General features: G+C 38.9%; 1 protein-coding gene across 10 annotated transcripts in view; it reads left to right on the forward strand.

Moving 5' to 3' along the window:
- Positions 1-21,819, forward strand: part of TENM4 (teneurin transmembrane protein 4) — a 603,970-nt gene that overhangs the window by 405,505 nt on the left and 176,646 nt on the right. For all 10 annotated transcript variants that reach the window (XM_027677557.1, XM_027677560.1, XM_027677561.1 and 7 more), the window contains 3 exons: positions 7,876-8,046; positions 12,899-13,113; positions 20,615-20,825. In XM_027677557.1, coding sequence (XP_027533358.1) covers positions 7,876-8,046; positions 12,899-13,113; positions 20,615-20,825 — 597 coding nt within the window. The remainder of the gene's footprint in view (positions 1-7,875; positions 8,047-12,898; positions 13,114-20,614; positions 20,826-21,819) is intronic.

Raw genomic sequence — 21,819 nt, forward strand, 5'->3', positions numbered from 1 at the left:
GCACCTGCCTCTTACTTTAGGACGTTTGAGGTCCTAAAAAAACCCACAAACAAACACAACACAGCTTTTACTCTGTTTTATCATCAAAGTCCTTCTTCCTAACCCCTTCACCCAAGATGGGTGGATATAAATTGTCCAGTTTTCAGGATGAAGCAATTGCAGCCCAGCCCAGCAAAGTGTCTTCAAACCCAGTCTGTGAAGGAGGCTTGTAAACCTTTTTTCTCATTGAAGGTGGATCATTGAGCAGTCAGGAAGGGAGGCAAATGGGGAATTTACAATAGTGAGCATTACCCTAAATATCCCTCCTGGTGGCTTTTTTATTTTTCTTAACTATTGTTCTTGTTTCAAATAAATCAACAGGCCAGGAAGCAGAGCCAGATGATCTCCTAGCCACAGGCTGAGTGTCATCACTTAAACAACATGCAGTCCAACTGCTTTTTGGGCTCCATTTCTCTGTGACCTGTTAATTTTACATTTCTAACTGTACAGCAGCCCTAATCCATCTGGGCTGTAGAGAGCACCGTGTGCAGTATTCTCTGTTCCCACATGGCTGCAGTCCCATCCTGGTGTGCAAGCTCACATTCCTTTGAGTAGAGGATGATTTCTGAAGTCATGTTTTCCATTCCTCGAGTGAGAGTTTTAAGCCACGGAAGGAAAGCATTTATTTATAGGAAATAATTTCAGACACTAGAAACAACACAGAGCACTGCAGAGAGTTTTTGTTTGTAAAGTAACTGCCGAAGTCCATGCAAGAACTGGCCTTGCAGGAATCCCTCTCTCCTTGCCCCACTGTGGCTGGCTGAGTGCCCCAGGTATGTATGTGTAAATGATGTAAACTCATGATACTACGAACCACTGAGATCTCTAGATCTCAGTTCCAGGTCTGTGAACCCGTTAGGTATTTGGGTATTAAATCACTGCAGCACTCAAAGTGTCCCATGCCCTTAGATGAACAAGAGCTTGGATCAGAGTGGTCCATGACTTGACCATACAAACAAAGAGAGCAGGTACAACATACTGCATACAGCTTGCTGCTTTTGCCCTCTTCCCAAACCAGTAGGGCCATAGAGCCCTTCAATCCTCAACTCTCATTGTGTTGGCATGTTCTACCATGCTGGGACACAGAAGCCTTGTCCAGCACATGGAACAGCAGTGTAAGAGAAAACAAACAGTTTGATTTATTTTTTTTAATGTTTGTTTTACTGTTTCCATTCTCTTTAATCTTGCGTGCCTCTTCCGTGATTTGTTGAAGATTGACAAACCAGTGATTATTTCATGCTGAAAGGCTCTTTTTCATAACATTGAATGTCACAAAAATATGATTATTTCTGCAACAGTCAATTCTACTACTTCTACAGAAATCATATGATTTCAGTGTACAGAGAGACAGTTATCCAGATAATTATAGTCAAGTTTCTTCCAGAAACAGGAGTGAAAGCAATACATTTACTTGAGTCAAAATTAGCCCTGAGTAATTCAGTGGTGGAATTCAGCTTTTTTTCAAGTAGGAGAAAAAGCAAAGCTCAGGTATCATTTTAGAGGCATCATTTTAGAGAGTGTGTTATTTGAAGTGACTGTCAAACATGAAGGTTAAAGAGGAATATGTAACCACCATGTATCTTATGCTTGTTTCCACACAAAGAAGGGAGAGCAAAGAAGCAAGCTGTATAAATGTCTTCATCATTGAGCTTCAGCTGTTTTTCCTATTCCAAATCTGTTTTACTTTTTTGTTTAGATTTCCTTTGCCCTTTCTGAACCTTCTCTCATTCTGTATTTCTTACCATCCTCCCCTTTCTTTCTTATTTTTACTCTTCATTATGGTATCAGTCTCTCTCAGCTGTTCCTTCTCACACTTTTCCCATTTTCTCCTTTCCCCCATACTGCACTGGGGGGCTTTGGAAAGCCATTCTCCGTCCTAGGAGTGGTCTTTTGGTTTGTGTTGGCTTTGGCTTTGTTATCACCAGTGCAGTGAGGTGCTTATAGAAACCAGTAGAGTAGCAGAGCCAAACTTTTCCAGACAGAGCCCAGTACCAGTACAGCTGAGCTGCGGAGGGTGGAGGGGCTATGCAGAGAAGCTTTGCTTTTCCAGAACATGTGTGCTCCCCCATGTTATTTAAGCAAATATTCTGACATCCTTACACAAATGTGGATTCAAAACCTGGAGTATTCTTAGTGCAAAGAAACTGGATAAGTTTTTCAAATGAGAAGCCCAGAAGAGTTTCTGTCTTGCCTCCATGCCCTTTATCCTCCATGCTTGCTGTAAATCCAGGCTCACAGTAGTGATCATTAACTTGTTTCTTTGAGCTTCCATTCTGAAAAACTCCTTATTCATTGTTCAGGGCAAGATAGTTGTTAGCTGGGAAACAGTTGCTATTTTATTAATTCCTTAGATTATGTAGGAGCTTTGCTGGAGTGAGGAATTGGTAGGCCAGCAGTGGTACCTGCAGGATTTAGCTCTCAGAGGACAGGGGAGAAGGCAGCAGAGCCTGTGAGCTGCTGTGAGAATGCTTTTAACAAACACTGTTGAAGCAGCTGGTGACTTCAGCTGTAACCTAAATTTCAAGCATCGTAATTGATTGGTTTGGTTATTTATTACACTTAGCTTGCAGCTTTGGGCAAAGCAACAAGCTAATAAAGGGCCAGGAGTTTGTTTTTCAATTTTTTTGCTGACTGGTGTGGTTTCTGGGGGTCTCATATGCTTCAGTAAGCATGCCTTGTCTTTTCTTCTGACTGTGATCTATCACAATCATCTGCCTCTCTCTGCTAGCCCCTTCACTCCATCAACCCTCTCCCAAGAGATGTCCATTTTGTTGACCATGTGAATTATTATCTTTGTTTGTCCTTTTTCAATGCTGTACCACTTCCTTTGTTCTCTGATCTGCTGAGTAAGTTGTTTTGACTTTAGTGTTTTGCTGTCTCATAAGCAAGTGGCAATAATACAAAGATACCCAAAAACCTGGGTTTTTTCAAAACATACTTGGAAAGAATGTTCCTCTTTATCTGGCTTAATAGCATCAGCTTATGCTGATGATGGCCTCCACAAGTAGCTATGGAATAGGAATAATGCAATATAGAAAGACATAATGTGTTAAAATCAAAATATTCATGATCCTAAATATTTGGTTCCACCAATATGAACTTTGATTTATTTGGATGGTTAAATAGGTCAGTTGATGCTAAACTGTTTGCAAATTTTCTTTGTTATAGTGAATCTGGGTCCAGCAAACGAACAACCATATCACATTGTCGTGGTTGAAATGCTGAACTCAGTAAAGTAATCAAACCCTGAAGGGACTGGAGTTTGGCATCCTTGTTTTCCACCAAGAAGGCAGCCAGAGATGACGTAGGACTGAGGATAAGGTGGTTTATTCTGCAACAGAAAATTCTGATATCTGTCCACCACATTTCAGGGCACTTTTTGCTTGCAATTAGCTATGGTGGAAAGGTTGTGCAAGTCAAAGCTTTAATGTCAAAACATAAGCATAATGGACCAGAGGCCCCAGATGCCTTTATATCATCTAAATTGTTGGTGCTGAAACACCCCAGAGAGGATGCAGGGTTTACCCTAAGCATTGTTTCCATTCCAAGAGAAGGCAGACAAAAGAGTTTTATTCTCCATGGGAAATAAAGCCAAAGCTTCCGTAAAGAGCCTGTCATGGGGCTTCCTAGGCAGTGAAAGCTACATGATATTTTACAAAAGGGTACACTTTAATGATTGTTAATTGCAGAGTGCTCTTTTAATACATGGGAAGTCTTCAATATCTGAATATCTACTTAAGCATCATGTTGGGGAGGGAGAGGAAGAAGGACATGGGGTCTTTTACAAGGGCATTTACTCCCTGTCAGCCACATCTTATGTCTAGCTGAGCAGAGGGAGGAAAAAAAAAACAGAGAAAATGTCCACAGTGGGTTCCATTGACCTGGAGACTGAGACCATCAGGAATCTCAAACTATTTTTACAGCTTCACTTTGCTTTTAGGAACATTAACACTTTGAAGTATATGACTGTGCCTCTAATCCATGGTTCCAGGGCTTTTACCTGATTATGGTCCATCCTTTTTTTTCCACAAGAAAGAACTTTGCATCAATTTAGCACAGAACAAGGTTGTTTTGTGTCTCTCCTAAAACCTTTAAACAACTGTGTGCATCAACAGTTTTACACATCCCATTGAGATGTAAAGACACAAAACATCCAGTGCTGTTAGTACTTATCACAAGTATGGCAGTGAGATGGAGCAAGAGAAGAAATTATTCTTCCACCAGCTTGCCAATCAGACATTACTGATATTTGGAAGATAGTAATGAAATCACTTAATCAGGTGATTTCCTGATAACATACCTGCTACCCAGTGTGTGTTGCCAAAGTAAATCAGACTCTTTTCTTGTTTCAGGTTGGCTTTTGTGGTTATTGCCTATGTGTAGCAGAAATTGCATGATGTCTTTCTGCCTTATAGGTGGGCATATTTATAGGCTTTTATTTTGTGCTTAGAAACATCAAATCAGAAATCCTGAATAGAGCACTAGCTCTGAGCTTTTGCACTTCATGTTCTGCATTTTTATTAAACCACTTGGTAATCAAGATTCTATTCAAAAAATTCTCTGTTTCTCAGATTTCTACACTTCTGTGTGCATGGTGGTCATAGAAATCTTTCTCATGGATCATCACTGGAGACCTTCTTACAGCCTTTCATTACTTAAAAGAGAAAGATGTAGAGAGGCTTTTTACTGACATCTGTAGTGACAGGACAAGGGGCAATAGTTTTAAATTAAAAGAGAATAGATTTAGATTAGATATAAGGAATTTTTTATTATAAGGGTGGTGAAACACTGGAACAAGTTGCCCAGAGAAGCTGTGGCTGCCCTGTCCCTGGAAGTGTTAAAAGCCAGGTTGGATGGGGCTTTGAGCAGTCAGGTCTAGTGGAAGGTGTCCCTGCTTGTGGCAGAGGGGGTTGGAACTAGATCTAGGTCACTTCCAAGGCAAACCATTCTGTGATTCTTTGATTCTGTGATCTATATGATGATGGGATCAATGTATGCAAGAAGCTTTTGCTTTAGACAAAATCTAAGACAAAAGGTAACATTAATATGAGCCTTTTGACTCTGTGTGACAATACAGTATCTATGTTACAGATAAATCTGTCATATTTTCTAAATTGGGACACTGTAAGACACTTTTCAAACATTTAGTATTGAATGATGACATGGAATGGTTGATTCACTTGCTCAATTGGATGGATAACATGCAGAAAAGCTGTAGCACTTCCAGGCTACCAGTTCTGTCGTTACACTGAAGCAAGATGTTCCCTTCTTAACACATTTCCTGTCATGAATTTTAAATGCATTTTAATGCCTGGAAGAAATGTTCATAGTTTTTTCTCTGCACCCAAAACAATGTTGAGTTTTTCGCCTTCATTTGCTTGCAGTAAATAATGATCTACAAAAACAAATTCCTCCTAAGGAGAGGAGAAGCGACAACGTCCTTTTGGGGAAACAGTGGCCTTGCAATGTGTTCCTAAAAGTCTGTGTGGCACTTGGACTGTGACGTCCAAAGGACAGGACAAGTCAAATGATGTTGTGAAAAAAGCAAACATCTGGCTCAGTTCCTGCCCGAACCAGTGAAAGCTCATGCAGGTCGTAGTAACATGAAGACATCTGATAGATGGAGCTGGATTAAGCACTTAGAGCCAGCAGAAGCATCTGACCTGCTTGCTGTCTGGGATTGCCTGAGTTTAGAGGAATGGACAGTACAGTTTTTGTTCTGCTTGGAACTACAACCGTCCGTATGGTTAAACGTGGGAACTTGCATGCTCATAGCATCTAAGCCCTTGAGCTCTCTAACAGCTCTGCAGCACCTGGGTTACACTCTGGTCCTTGGAGAGGTCCAGCCTGGATGGAGTTCTCAGGCAGCAGCCAGTACTGAGCTTAGAACAAAAACTGCTGACAGGTGCATGAAATGCCTGCTAGAGCTTCTGAACCTGTGAGCATAAAGTACGTGAATTAACATACAATTGTATTTTAATGCCTAAACAAGTAAACTAAGTTAGTCCTTTAATCTGCTGTAGTTCTTCTTTTCCTTTCTGTGTAGTCGAAAAAACCAGATTCCTACCTGATGAGGTTTTATGAGGTTAATAACTATGAAGTGCCCAGGCACTCCGATGATGGAGAAATTATGCAAGCATAGAATACCAAATGCTTGATGCAAATTCCTTGCTCCTGGTCTGATATCCTCTCTTCCTTAGCACAGTTTCTCTGCCAAGTAAATACACTCCTTTCAAATGAAAGTACTCGTGCCTCTGTCTAAAGTGTCCTAGTTGAATTACCAGTTGTGTTGCTAGCATTCCTTCTTAGTATATATACCTGATAACAATGAGTTTTGAAGAGATCCTCAGGAGACCTTCCTTGCTGTTTTTCCTTGCTGTTTGGGAGTTTTAGGAGAGTATTTCCTTTCTTAGTGGTTAAGACTGTTATCAAACTCGGTCCCTGCTTATATGGTAAAAGGGGAGTTTTAGTTGTGCAAAGACAACCTTAGTTATGTTAGTAAACGATAGGTGACCTAGTTGGGACTGAAGTGGAAAAAAATCACATATTTCGCTAAATTGCCTAAGTACGCTGTTTTGGAAGAACTACTCAGATTACTTTTCAATCCTCCTGAAAAGATTGTTCCTGATGTACAGGTTTAAATAAACTTACCACTTGTCCCTAACCGTGGTTGCCAAGCTCAGGTGTATTTTTGTGAATTAAAAGAGAACCATAAGCCGTGGAAATGCTCTGTTTCTTTACTGGTTTTGTTTATGTTAAATGCCTGTGTTGTTAGTGTCATTGTAAAGTTTCTTGGAGAAATAGTGTAAAATATCAAGGCTTTCCCTTAAAAAAGAAATGTCATTCCAAATGTAGCAAATATTGGATCATTTATCTGTGTAGAGCCTAAAGCTAAGCTGGATACTGATTGAGTATGAAATGTTTATGTTGGGAACAGAAGAACTGATATGGGAAGCCACATTCTTTTGCTTTATATTTGCAAGGGGCAAATATTAGTTGTATAAGCATATGATTTCCATACTCCTCATACATGTGTTTGCTTTTTAAGTAGTCTGTCTTCTTCCTTAACTTCACTTGTCTTTATGTAATGCCTTGAAATAGATTCACGTGTGCACTGGATGACTTTGCATGGCCCAGAAACCTACAGAGAGCTTTGCCCTGATATCACACAAATCTAAATGGTGATGCTTGTTTTCAGATCTCAAGGATTGATCTTTGATCTGAATAGGGGAAGCTGAGTTGTACCAAGGAATGTTCAGACATAGTCACTCACCTTTGTGATGCAGAGCACAAAGGCATATGTGAAAGATGGATCTTAAATTGCCTTAGTTTTTACTTGGTCTTAACAGGAAAAACTGTCAGAGATGTCTGTAAGAGCTTCTGTGTCTAATTGATGGGTAAAAAAAAAAAGAACCTAAACAATACACTGTGAATATAGCAAAACAAACCAGAGTGCAGTTTCCTGGTATTTATTGATATGTTGAGAAATAATACTGCTTGTATTTCTCTGTTTACCACATTGCCACCCTAGCCTTGGGAGCTTTCTGAAACACTGTGCCTGTTTATGCTCTCATGCAGACCATGAGTCAGGAGTGGATATGCTGGAAGAACCAGGGTGGATTGCTACAGGTGATATAAAATGAGTTTAAGTGGGTGGAAAGACCTAGGGAGCTTGTATGGTAGAAGCAGCAGGGGCTGTCCAATTACATTAGTCCCATTCTTGTCCTAAAGCAATGACCACTAATAAGACAGTGGAATAAGGATTTAGAATGTGCCCCTGTAGTTCTGAAACTCTCCCAAACAGAAAAAGATGACTTTTCTCATTGCTCACCACAGCCATGCACCTGTTTGGCCTAAACTGGCACCTGCAGCCGATGGAAGGGCAGATGTATGAAATCACGGAAGACACAGCCAGCAGTTGGCCAGTGCCAACGGACGTCTCCTTATATCCTTCGGGGGGCACAGGGTTAGAGTTACCTGACAGGAAAGGCAAAGGAACCAGTGAAGGTATGGTTGGTGTGTGTCCATGTTGTGAGTCTTCTGTCTGCCTCTAAACTCCAGCCATCCAATCTCATGTTCCATTATCCTCAATGCTGCCATCAGCAGGTGCTTTTCCAGTCTTACATGTCTAGAACTAGTAATCGTTGGTCTTGTTTCCACATGTTTCTAAGTTTTTTACCCTTCTGATGTCCACTAATGCAATAAAACTGTGTGAAACCCTCCCCACACATTCAAGGCGTTCTCAAGGTGAAGCCATCTCTACCCTATCTCACAGGATACAGAAGGCCATCATGAAAAGCCTGCCTCAAGGGGCTGTTTTCATGGGAAAACATTGTCTCTTGAAGATTAAATGATTCCTGGAGTACTGGATCAAGCTTTCTCTGCAGCAGTACAAAAACATTTCAGTTTGCCTATTTGCTGCCACTGAGTAGCAAATGTTTTGAGGACCAAAATATTTATTGAGAACTACTACACTATGAGTTTTGGCACTCCAGAGTTGGACATCTCTTTGCAAAAGTAGCCGGATAAAAGGCCTAGTTTCCACAATGTATTATGATGTTGACAGAAATTAGTAGCAGCTGGTGGGTCCTAAATTCAGCAGCACCTCATCCAGCAGCTTTACATCTTAGTGTGCTTTTTTTAGAGGCAGCAGTGCCAAAAGTACCTGTAAGCCCTGCAAAGTTTTATCCCTCCCTAGACTTAGCTGGAGAAATGAGAAATTCTAATTTTCAGAAAGCCTTTTTGTTTGTGTATCAAGCTTCTCTATTCAAAGTTAATAGATTTCAGTAAAAGTGAAGTCGTTGGCTGGTTTTCATAGTTATTTTGGTGGAAGAAGTTTTGAGGACACATAAGACGTATGCTACTGTTCTGGCAACTCAGAAGTTTCCAGAACGTTCCCTAGGCTTTGGCTGAGAGCCTGTGTTTACATCTAAAATTTAAATTAATTGTAGTATTTTTTTCTGTAAGAGCTTATCTGTATTTATTAGTTCAAACAAAGGCCATAATTATGTGTATTCCTTAAAACAGTGTATTTACTGATAACTGATGGCTGCCATCAAGTTGCTACAAGGAAAAATCAGCTGAGCAGGTTATTCTCAGCAAACCTTACTAGACAGTGCAGCAAGCTGCAGACAGCCCTGCTGTTATATTCAAAAATACTTCATGACAGATCTTTTTTTTTCCGCTCTAACTTGCCATATGTTTCATTTTTGAATCATCTAGCCTTGATCTGTCCATTTCCTTTTAGAAGTCAAAGTGAAAATAAATGGATGTATCCAAAAGTGCCTTCCAAGTGAAAGACCTCCACTTGATTTTATTTTCAGGCATGTTTGCAGTAACATGAATAGAAGTTTTGGTTGCTGCTCTGTTTAAATAGAATACTGGGAAATAGCCTAGTTACGTCAATAGAAAACCCCTCAAATTAGTACTTCATATAGATATTAGGAAATATGTAGGCTTTAGCGGAAAATATCTTGTCCTGACTAAAAAACACATCAGGACAACATCTTTGTTGCAGGAGTGACACTGTCCAGCCTTAAAATGCGGCTCTCTCCTCATTAGGTGGCTGTGTAACTAATTCTGGACTAGCAGAGTTGCATGGCTTCTATTCTAAACCATAATGTATGTGATTGAAATTTATTTTTAAAAGAATTGAAATGTATTTGAAAGTCTTCCGGATCAGAATGAAATAGGCTGCAATGTGTTAGAACATCCTTAGAGCTGATCTGAATGAATCATTACCAATGTCTTGCCAACTCTCAGTAACAGTCATTCTTTCTTATCTGTGTCTGTGCTCTAGCACAGCATTTACCTGTGTTTAAGCTCAACCCTGTTTACCAAAGCACTTAACCACATGCTTACATTTAAGCATGTAACTAACTGTGATTGAAGTCAGAGAAATGTGTGTTCTTAAGTGTTTTGATGGGTCAGGGTACCTTCCTGTCAAAAATACAGATTCAGCAAGGTCTGAAATGAAATAGTTCATTTTGATATCCAATGTAATTAGGAACAGTTGCTACAGCAACTAAAAAGTTGAAGGTAACGTGTAGAAAAAGCAAAGTAATTGACAGCTCAATTAAGAATTCAGACCTGAAGTTAATTTTAAGGAGTCAGATATTCTGATTAAAAGCCAATTTCTGATTAGAAGCTGAAATGGGTTTTTTATTTTACTTTATAAAGTATCCAGTCCACAGAGCCTGATCTTACTGTAGGCTAAAACTGATGAAATAGGAATGGATTTCAGGGACTGAGTTCAGACTGGTGAAGAGAGCCACTCTTTTGACATCACCGCTGGCAACATGATACAACAGCTCTTAGGATATCAGCTTCTCAGACATACAACTGTCCACCAAGAGGAGACATAAACTTTGTAATTGTGTGTACAAAAAATTATTTCTGTAAGACTGCCTTTTGCAATCACAGAAGCATTTTTATTTTCATGACCAAGCACTGCTCTCTGTACAGAATACATCCTGTGTTCATTTTGTCCAGCCTCTCACTTGCATAGTAACATCTGTCATATTAAATTCTCACCTTCACTTATTCACTCTGATGTACAGTCTTTATTAATGAACATTCAGGAGGCATATAAAATACTTCAAGTTTTCATCTGAATTTCTGAGAGTCTATAAAACAGGTCAGTAGTAATCAGAAAAATTATATACTTCATTTGAGCCAAAACATGTGATGTCTTTAGCTCTTCTTTAATAGAATCCTCTACCTTTTCGTCCTACAATAATGCAATAAGAAACTTTGCATGAAGACATGGGAACTGTTTCCTTTAATCCTGACAGTGTGACAAGTAATTTTTAGTATGCCAAATAAATACTATCAATCCAATTGATAAAGTAAGTCCCTTCAGAATCAAGCTGATTTTCATTGTGCAATTGTAGTCTATCATCACAGAATGATTCAGAAGGAATGCCCATTTACCTAAGCTGCTTCTGATTATCTCCATCAATATACACTTCGACTAAAAAAGAGTAAAAGGTCAGCAGATTTCCCCCCCGTATTTATTAGAAACTGATGAGCAAAGATAAATGAGGATCTTGTAAAATTAACAGTAGCTTTTTTTTTCTGTGCACATGTATACAGCCTTTGCATATACACCTTTTGTGCTGGTATGCATAAAACTTTTGCCACAAGATAGCAGAGAAATGAAACATGCCATCAAGTCCTGCTCCAGCAATGTATTTAAGCAGTTGCTGACTTTAAATCAGTGGTTAGTATTATTGGAACCACAAGTTCTGCTAAGTTTTGATAAGTAAACAAAACAAAACAAAACAACTCCATCCTTAATAGTTAATATGCATGTAACTTCTATATTGGTTTTCAGAGACAGCTAACAATTTACATCTGTTTCTCCTGGAAAGTTTATGTTGGGATGGTTTGTGGAGAACTTTAATGAAATATTGCAATTAATGTTGTATAACATTAAATGAAATATTGTCATTTGAAACACTAAAATGACATGTTCTATCAATCACCTTTTTCAACATGGCAAGTAAATTCTGAGACTGTTTCATATGAATTCTTGATAGATGGGAAAAGATATTTTTGTTTCCCATTTCTCAAATATGGACTCTGGAAGAAAAAAATTCACAATTTGATTTTCCTACAAAAGACTGTAACCACCTGGAAGTTTCTTTCTCATTTTGTTAGACTTGTTTGAGCTGTGAAACACAGAGTAGTGTGCTGTAATGGCATGAAGATGAGAAAACAAACTTATTTGAATTTCCAAAATTAATAATTAGTTCTTAGTGACATATTGCTCTCCTTACTAAAGCTGAAATCTTTCAGGTGATGCTACTGCATACTTTTCAACTAGAAGTGTCCTTAATAAAGGCTGTTTGCTAAGCAGTTGCCTTCTTCATTGTCCTTATGCCCTGCAGTTAAATCTGTGGCCACTGGCTATGGCACAGTCTGAAAAGGCATCATTCTGGCATTTGATTTTTCATTCTGCCCCATGTTCCTTGGTCTTCCTTTGGGTCCAGATTTTTCAAAGCAGCCACCTGTTTTGAAAGCTGTGAGTCTATGAATTTCTAACCTAGAATTTCTCAGGTGTGTTTTTTAGGTGTGCCAAGCTCCCTGCTGACTCCCTTGGACATTACAGCACATACTGATTCCATTTGAATACCCAGGCTCTCCAACCTGGTGGTCCATTTGAGAAACAGATGTCTTCATTTGTCTTCTGAAAGAAAATGGATAATCATAGTGCACTTTGCAGATTATATTGAAACCCAATTAAAACCTTTCACGTTTCTTAACAGATATTACTCAAGTGCAGGGTACAATTTCCTTTGTTTTTTCTCAGTCCTTTTTTTATTTATCTTTTTGTGCACTGTTCAACAAGCTTCAAATACTGTTACCACTGTCAAGAATTAATTTAATAGAGAAACATTTTCCTTTCCCCACTCAGACATCATTCATGCTGCTGTTCTCCACACCACCATTCCACTCTGTGACATGTCTATCTCACACTTACTGCACTTCTTTTTTGTAATTTAATGGTGACTTCTCCGTTTCTGAAGTTATATTTATTTAGGATATAATATCAGATGATTTATTCTTATCTTTGGAATGTAATAGCACACTCTGATGTTACAATTTAAACAAAAGGCCATTTTTCTCCAGGTTGCTCTTCCCATGTTCATGTTTTCAAACAAAACAGTTACTGAAGCCAGAAATAATCCTGCCAGTTTTCCTCCCATAATCATATGGATTGGCTAGACAAAGTTCTCAGAAGATTTCAGGACACTAATAGGCTGTTTCTCAAGATCAGTGTCAGAGATACCAGTATGATTGAATTACTTTCAGGATATAAGACTAATTCAAGAATTTTGTTCCTGTGTTTTGGCAGGAAAGCCCAGTAGTTTCTTTCCAGACGACAGTTTTATAGACTCCGGAGAGATTGATGTAGGCAGACGAGCCACACAGAAGATCCCTCCTGGTATTTTTTGGAGATCTCAGGTGTTCATCGACCACCCAGTGCATCTGAAATTCAATGTGTCTTTAGGAAAGGCTGCTCTGGTTGGCATCTATGGCAGAAAAGGACTCCCACCATCACACACACAGGTAACGGGATCTTATTTCAATTAAGTAATAATTGTCTTAAATTGTACATTTTTATGGTGTATAGTTTTATTTCATCTATTTCTTTCAAGAATTTGTTGCATGCTTGCAAGATGTCAAAGATCCTTTATTCAGAGAAAGAGAATCAAGTGACAGTGGCAAAATTTAAATGCATTAATCTGGTGGGCTGTAGGCAGAGGCAAAGCAGGCATTTGCCTACGGCAGCAAGCTTTCAGAGGAGAAGGGTGTTCTGGTGCTGGTAGTCACTGAGGGTTACCAGGTGGTTGCTCCAAGTACATGGGATACCACCTTCTTCATCCAGTGCTTTGCACAAAGGCAGCCACACTCAAACCACATCTGAAAGAATTTCCTCATAAGCAGTTTCATGTATCTCAGATCTGTCTCTCTTTCAGCCACTGCCTTTCCCCTCTCAAGGTAAGAGCAGCAAGGTTGGTAAGTCTCAGGGGAGCAAAGTTCACTTTTGTCTTCGATGGTGAAACTCCTGGAGCCTACCCTTCACATTATGTATGTTGACTGTCAGCTTAGGCTGATATTGGTCAGGGACAAGTAATTAGTGTACAAGCAAAGAAAATCAACTTTACAGAAAGCCACCAACTCAGGCAGAAATCAAATACAGTTATTATTCTATGAGACTGAAATGAAAGCAGATGGTTTTCTTAACACACCTTGACAAAAAACCACATCAAGAAATCACTTTCTGGGGAAAGCTATGAAGAACTATTCCCTTAAGTAAGGATTTTATACATTATTTTCTCTACTTTCCATTTCAGTTTCTAAGCTGCTCTTAACCAGATTGATTAATACATTGAGGCATAACACATTGGCAATGCAAAGTATCTTTCTCCCACTTGCATCAGCAAGTTATCAAAGAATTAGCAGGTTTATATTAATGTATCTTACCCTTACCCTCCACTATTAGCTAAAAATATTTGAGATTTATAGAAATACCCTGTCTTTACTTTCTTTTTGAACAAACAAATATGTTTATTACGATCTCTTTGGGTAATACAGTATTTTCTTCATATTAGCACACCTCCAATGTATTTATGTCAAAGAGGTGTCATAAATCTACACTTTCTCTGCCTACTTTTCTGCAGAATTAAAATATTTCGGTAGGATCAGCACGTCATAAATTCAATGCCAAAGTAATGCTGTTATTACCCATTTTTAATCAGTCTCTTTTCACGGAGAGATTCAAACTTAAAAACTGCTGTGTTATTTTAATAAAAACTCAAGTCACGATCGCATAATACTAACTGTAGGTGAGAAGTCTGTGTTGATTTTATTTGTTTATTATCATCAATCCTAAATTTTGTTATGGAACAGGAGTTATTACATGAACAGTTTCAGTGGTTCTGATAACAAATGTAAAGCTTAACACCTAACCCTCAGGTTTATTGAACTTTGTGCTGGCTTAAAGGTAAACCAGCAGGGGAAATGAACCCAACTCAAAAGAGAGATTATAAATCAGAGTAACAATTTAATAAAATAATACAATAAGTACGATTATACTGACAAACAATTGGTTTTAACCCACAAAACCCAAATGTATAACCCAGCACCCTGGGGCATGAACAGAATGGTGTTTGTTGGGCCCCTTGAGTCCAAAGTAAAAGGAGAGGGGAAAACCTGTTGGTGAGAGTCCTGTTGCAGTCTGGTCAAGAGTGGTGATTGCAGTCCAGTCGAGGGTGGTGGTCTGCAGTCTGGTTGAGAGTGGTGGTCTGCAGTCTTCCTCTGGATCCCACGAGTGGTTAAAAAAGTTCCAAGACTCCAAGATTATATATTCTCCAGTTCAGGCAGGAATGCCCAGTACTTCCCTCAGGGCAGGGAGTTCCACAATGGGTGTGAGGACAGGAGGCACCCTCCTATCTCGCAGGCCTCTTAACACCTAGTTTATAGCCTGCGGAGTCAGGCTGCTCTGAGCAGAGGGTGTAAATGGTCTATTGATAACAGTTTCTGGGAAATGGCATGGAAGGCTATAGAATACACAGTTTTGGGTTACACCCATCCAGTGATGAACTGGTCCCAGCTGTTCTAACTAGGACAAACTTCAAATCTTCACGTATAGCAGGGCACATGAAGCTGTGTCAAGGAAGGTTTAGACTGGATTTTAGGAAAAGGTTCTTCACCCAAAGGGTAGTTGGGCACTGGAACAGGCTCTCCAGGTAAGTGATCACGGCACCAAACCTGCCAGAGTTCAAGAAGTGTTTGGCCAGTGTTCTCAGGCACATGGTGTATTCTTGGTGCTGCCCTGTGCAGGGCCAGGAGTTGGACCCAGTGATCACTGTGGGTCCCTTCCTTCCAACTCAGGTTGTTCTATGATTCACTATACCCAACCACAGAAATGTTTTAAGAAATTAACAAGCCTGCACCAACTTCACCATCACTGCTGGTCTTTCTGCAACATGATTTTTGCTGGGATATTCTCAGTGATTTCTCAGTGTCAGGACCTTTTCCATTTAAATCAGCCTGGTTGTGTATCAGTTGAAGCCTCAGCTGAGAATGAAGTGTTGAATGTGGGATGTGGCCCATGTTTGTCAATATTACATGCTGGAAAAGGCAATACACTTGCTCAGAATCCTTAAAAGTGCTCCTATTTGTGTAACCACTCATTGAGAGCTGCCAAGTATATAGAAAAATTCATCATCTAGACCAAAAATGACCAGGCAGGCATTTTTCTCCAAACAATAAAAACCATGGTACACTAATAGAAACAGATCACAAAACACACCCTGTTCTGAAGAAATAATTTTATGAAGCTCCAGATTATTGAATCAATATTGATTTATTACTTGTTAATATTTAATTTAGTTTGTTAATTATAATTTTTCCTAGATTAATTATTTTATAAACCTGCTGTTAATTAAAGCATTGTTTTCCTTCTATATACTTTTATATGATGTTTAATCTCACCACAGTTTATTAATCAGAGGAGTCATTAAATAGGTAACCTGCTTTCTCCATTGAAATATTAAAGTTGTCTCTCGTATTTAATACATATTACACAAAGCTCTTCTTTTCTTTTGCATAATCCAAAGTATCTGCTGCACTCCATAAATCTAACCAATGAGTTATATATTTTAAAATTTTTCAAGGAATTTCATAAACAAAACTTTTGCAAAATGTGTGCTTAGAGCAGTGTACAGTACAGAGTAGTACAGTCTGCACTAGAAGAATTTAATAAAGGGTCAATTATTTTTCCCCAAGCCTATTTGATGGCAGTACTAAAGCTCCAGCTGATTATCAGGGGTTTTTTTCAGTGTTACATAATAAGATATGTCTTCTGTTTAGATAATTCTTCTTCTGTTTTATGAGCCCTAGCATAGTTTATGCTGTTTCAGGATCTTTGAATTGATCCTAAAACTGTAAAGCCCTAGAATATATTCCTGAATTTCATAAAATATTTGTGGCTGTTTGACCCTGGATGAATGTCAGATGCCCACCAGAGCTACTCTGTCACTCCCCTCCACAACTGGGCAGGGGAGAGAAAAATACCATGAAAAGCTCATGAGTTGAGATAAGGAGAGGGAGACATCACTCACCAGTTACCATCACAGGCAAAACAGACTTGACTTGGGGAATTTAATTAAATTTATTACTAATCAAAATCAGAGTAGGATAATTGAGAAGTAAAAAAGATCTTAAAAACACCTTCCCCCCACCCCTCCCTTCTTCCTGCATTTAACTTTATTCCCAATTCTCTGCCTCCTCCCACCCAGCAGCACTGGGAAATGGAGAATGGCGGTTACAGCAGTATTTTTTTTTCCTTCCTAAATATGTTATCACAGAGGTGACAATTGTTACCATCACTCATGGGCTCACACTTACCCATTGGCAGATCTGTCTTGGAGCCAACTGGAATTGGCTCTGCCTTGGAGAGAAGAGGGGAAGCTCCTAGCAGCTTTTCAAAGAAGCCACCCTTGTAGCCCCCTCACTACCAAAATCTGGCCATGCAAACCTAATACAATGTTTGAAGTCATATTTATCCATGCTAAAATAACAAACCTATTCCAAATTCTCTTTGGGAAACTTTCTCTGGCTGTGATGATGTGTTCTCTTTGAGGTTGCCAGCAACTGTTGTCACTAATAAGTAGGAAGAAAAAGCAAGCTCCAACTTTCTTTAGTCTTAGAAATAGATCATGCAGAAGGCCAAAAGAGTTCACTGTTAACTAAAGATATTTCTTCTCATTTTTCTCAACAAATCATAATAAAAGTTACACAATTTTGTTATGCTGCATTAGATTTAATCTTCCTAGATCAAATCCTTTTGTAAAACTCATTTTAACCTAGGCCAAATTTTAATAAATCATAAATTTTAGGGATTGGCCATCACAGCTTGTGGAGAGCATTTTTCCATTTGTACAGTTTTAATTGATTAACGTGGTGTTTTATCTGTGATTTCCATGCTGGCAGTAACTAATTGCCTATTAAAAATCTTTTAATGTATTAAAATGCAATAAAGCACAATCCATTTGTGGCTCAATTAATATTTACAACTAGTAACTAGTAACTTGGCAAAGTCACTAACATCTGCAGCAGCATCTTGCAAATATTTATAAAAATAAACTTTTGCGTTTGGCAGGAAGCCCAAGTAAGCATAACCCAGATTGGACTGGAACAACAGGAGCTCACCGTACCCGAGTACCTTGAAATTGTTTTCATTTCACTAAGCTTTAAGTATCTACATCTAGTATATAGCACAAAATGGATGCTTGTAAGCACAATCCAGGGGACATTTCTTAGATGTCCACTTTAGGATGAAGCAGATTGTGTCCTGGAAGTGTCTCTTTCTTTGCCTGCAATCCAGTGGTTCTAGAAAATTAATTCGGGCTGCCATGGAAATGTCAGCACTTGGTGAGGTGAACTTTACCTATGGTTTCTGCAGTTACCTCTTAAAAATCTGGTCAAGCTGTTCCATGAGGCTCAAAAATGAAAATGGAAATAAGTAGGTTTTTCTCTTACTGGTTTTAACTTCTTCAGTTCACCTGGCCAATGTGTTCCTTAGTCAAACTCAGCTCCATTGAGATGTTCCCACCACCCAAATACCATTATGATGTCCTGTGCTGCTCAGCTGTGTCAGTCATGTTCACACTAAAATCTGACGAGGCATCATCCTAGGCAATAGCTCGTGCTCAGAGTGGCTACGTGTACCTGGCTCACAAAGTGTAATTCAAACCAACCTCTCACCACTATCCTCTCAAATAATTCTATTATTTTCATAGGATCATAGAATCATAGAATATCCTGAGTTGGGACTCATCAGGATCATCAAGTCCAGCACCTGATCCTGCGCAGGGACAGCTCCAAGAGTCACATCATGTGCCTGAGAGCATTGTCCAAACGCTTCTTGAACTCTGGCAGGCTTGGTGCTCTGACCACTTCCCTGGAGAGCCTGTTCCAGTGCTAAACCACACTCTGGGTGAACAACCTTTTCCTGATATCTAATTTAAACCTCCCCTGGGTCACCTTCATGCTGTTTCATTGAGTCCTGCATTGGCCATGGGAATGAAGAGATCTGTACCATCCCCTCCTCTTCACGTGATGATATTGAAGACCACAGCGAGGTCTCCCCTCAGTCTCCTCTTCTCCAGGCTGAACAGACCAAGGGACCTCAGCAACTCCTCATACAGCTTCTTCTCAAGGCCCTTCACCATCTTCATTGGCCTCCTTTGGACTCTCTCTAATGGCTTAATGCCTTTCTTGTATTGTGGTGCCCAAAACTGCACACAATGTTCAGTGCAGAACAGAGCGGGACAATCCCCTCCCTCAACCAGCTGGAGATGCTTTACCTGATGCACCCCCGTACATGGTTGGCCCTTTTTCCAAAACAGAAATGTACATTTTTAAGTACATGTGTTTAGAATTTATACTTACATTATATTTTTAGATTTTATATTGTATATTTTTATAATTTATATTTACATTGTATTTTTTTCAAAACAGAAACTCTGTCTCTGGCAAAGCTAACTTGGATAGACACTCAAAAGGAATGACCTTTGCAGGTGTGCCAGCTTTTACATTCGCAAAAAGATACTTCAGCACCAAATTTGAGATGTACTGAAATATAGCAAAAAAAAAAAAAATTAAAGCAAGGCTCAAAACTAATTTCCTGTAAAATGAATATTTAAAAATACATAAGTAGAATAGACTAGGGACAAATTTTCCATTTCATATGCAAGCTATGTCATATATAGCTTATTTCTCAAAATGTTTTTGGAAATAAACCCTTTTTTTTAAACTTAATAACCTTTTTAACTTCAGAAGTTTAAGTTTTTTAAACTTCTTACTTTTCCTGCATAGGAAACAACATGTCATCAAGTCCTTATCTTGGTTGACTTTGAAGACCATACAGACGACTTAATAATATAACAAGCATCCAAATTTTGCTACAGTAAAGTGAAAAGGGATAAGCAGCCTGAATATTGTTACCGCACTCAGCCCACACTCAGCAACCATTCAGTGCAGCTACATTTACTGTTTCAGAAAGAAGTGGTGGTGTTTCTTTCTGCCTGTTTTCCTTCCTCCTGACAAAAATTGCAACCTTAGTTAACCATCTGAATGAGAGAGGTAAAACCAAGTGAAGTCAGGGAATAGAAAAGCTGAGTATTGCCTCAACTACCGGATTCTGCTTGCGAGGTGTCCTGGTCATCTAAACACATGATAAAAGTCAGATTAGATAAGATTCATTTAACATTTGTGATGTCTGCTAGGCTTGTCTGCCTCATCTCATTAATATAATACCAGACAAACAACAATTATTGCAGAAAATCAGTGGAAAATTATTTAAATAGGGAACCAAAGGTAGTTTTAATACTAGTAGCAAAAGCAAAGCAATTGTGCAGCTGAAGTTACCCTGGCAAAAAAGAAATATGTCCTTTTGAGGAAAATTCCAAGAGCCACTCCTTAAATGGGACTTTTCTACATCATTTGTCGCTTTTACATCTTCATTTTCCCTGATCTTTCAACCACTTTTGCTATTGCATTAAGATAAAACCCTTGTTGGCTAAGCAAAATACTTCTGCAAAACTTCTACCAGAATTTACTTTAAAATACTTCTTATTTTTTCCTTCATGACCCATAGCAATTCTGGCAAACAACCCAGTTAGGCTAGGTTTATTTTTCTGTCTTATTTCATATTAGGCAAGGCACAAAGAAGACAACAAATAAGCTTCTTAGTGTCATACAGTGCACTTAAGGCATGGTCTCATGTTTCCCTACCTGTATTTCTACAAAATGAGAACACCTCAGTAGGACCAATATGCCTTATGTCACATTTTAAATAAAGATGATTTCTTGATTCACGTAATTACAGAAAAAATACATTCATATACTAGCTATTTCAAAAATGGTTACTTGCGGATAGTCCAGGAACATACTTGAGTTACTAGGGAAAATCCTGTTTATGATGCTTCTGTAGACCCAGAATAAGAGACTAAGCTTGAGGAAGCCTGATACAGAAACATCACTCCTTCTTGTGTTTCAGTTTGACTTTGTCGAGCTCCTCGATGGAAGACGTCTACTGACACAGGAGGCGAGGAGCTTGGAAGGACCTCAGCGGCAACACAGAGCTTTTGTGCCCTTATCCAGCCACGAGACGGGATTTATCCAGTATTTAGATTCAGGAATATGGCATTTAGCCTTCTACAATGATGGCAAGGAATCGGAAGTGGTTTCTTTTCTTACCACTGCTATTGGTAAGGATTTCCTCTATTATTCCTAAATATGCCTTGAGGCCAGGTATTAACGCACATACTCAAATTGCATGATGGCTTTATGTGGTTTTGGAGAGAATGCTTGAAGGGGATTGTATTTAGCAACAAGCTAAATGCTCTTAGGCCCTAAATGTTGTGTAAGCATTTTGTAGGCCTCTTAAGTAACTATAACCATAACGAGATCCTGCCAAAAATGGTCTGCAAGCTGGAAAATCCCTGTTTTATTTTCTTACTTTGATCTTCCTTTTATTTAGTTGGTTTTTGTTGGTTTTGTTTGTTTGATTTTTTGTTTGTTTCATTGGGGTTTTTTGTCTTTCTGGAGCAGAGTTGTAGGAATAATTGAAGAACAGGCAGCAGCACTATGCCACAGTTTTGTGTGACAGTCTTGCTCTTGAACACAGTCAAAATTACTCAAGCTGGAGTTCAGGCAGAGCGCTGGGGTTAAAACTCCAATGAAAAGCACTACAAGGCTTGGTAGGAGCAATCACAATAACAGGAATCTCTGTTTATTCCTGCTAACAGAATGAAGCTGAGATTGCTTAAGAAGAACAAATTAACTAAAGAGGTCTGTTGACTTCTCTGGCAGTAAAATGCCCTGCCAGTTCAGCACACAGGCACGGATTTGTTGTCATCCAAGGAGGAAAGAATACTGCCAGTGAGTTCCTGTCAGCACACTGAGTATTCTTCTTCCATCTTGTAAATATCAGAATCTGTTTCTGATTCAATAATACTTAATTTTAAATTTAATTGACCTGTTGAAGCTGTTCATGTAACTCAATTCATTTGGTTGTAATTTAAAGATTACTCCATAAAACTAGCACTCAGCTTTCTTCTAGCCACAGTGATTGTTTAATGGACTTTTTTTCTTTGCGGAAAAAAGCAGACTCATTCCAAAACTGCCATTAATTCCTCTCCCCAAAGAGGCATTGGTGTTGAGTCTCAGCTGTCTCCAGTAGTTACCTAAGAGCTATGGGCT

Source organism: Neopelma chrysocephalum, unplaced genomic scaffold (assembly GCF_003984885.1).
Source record: "Neopelma chrysocephalum unplaced genomic scaffold, ASM398488v2 Primary Assembly neopelma1_43, whole genome shotgun sequence".
NCBI lineage: Eukaryota > Metazoa > Chordata > Aves > Passeriformes > Pipridae > Neopelma > Neopelma chrysocephalum.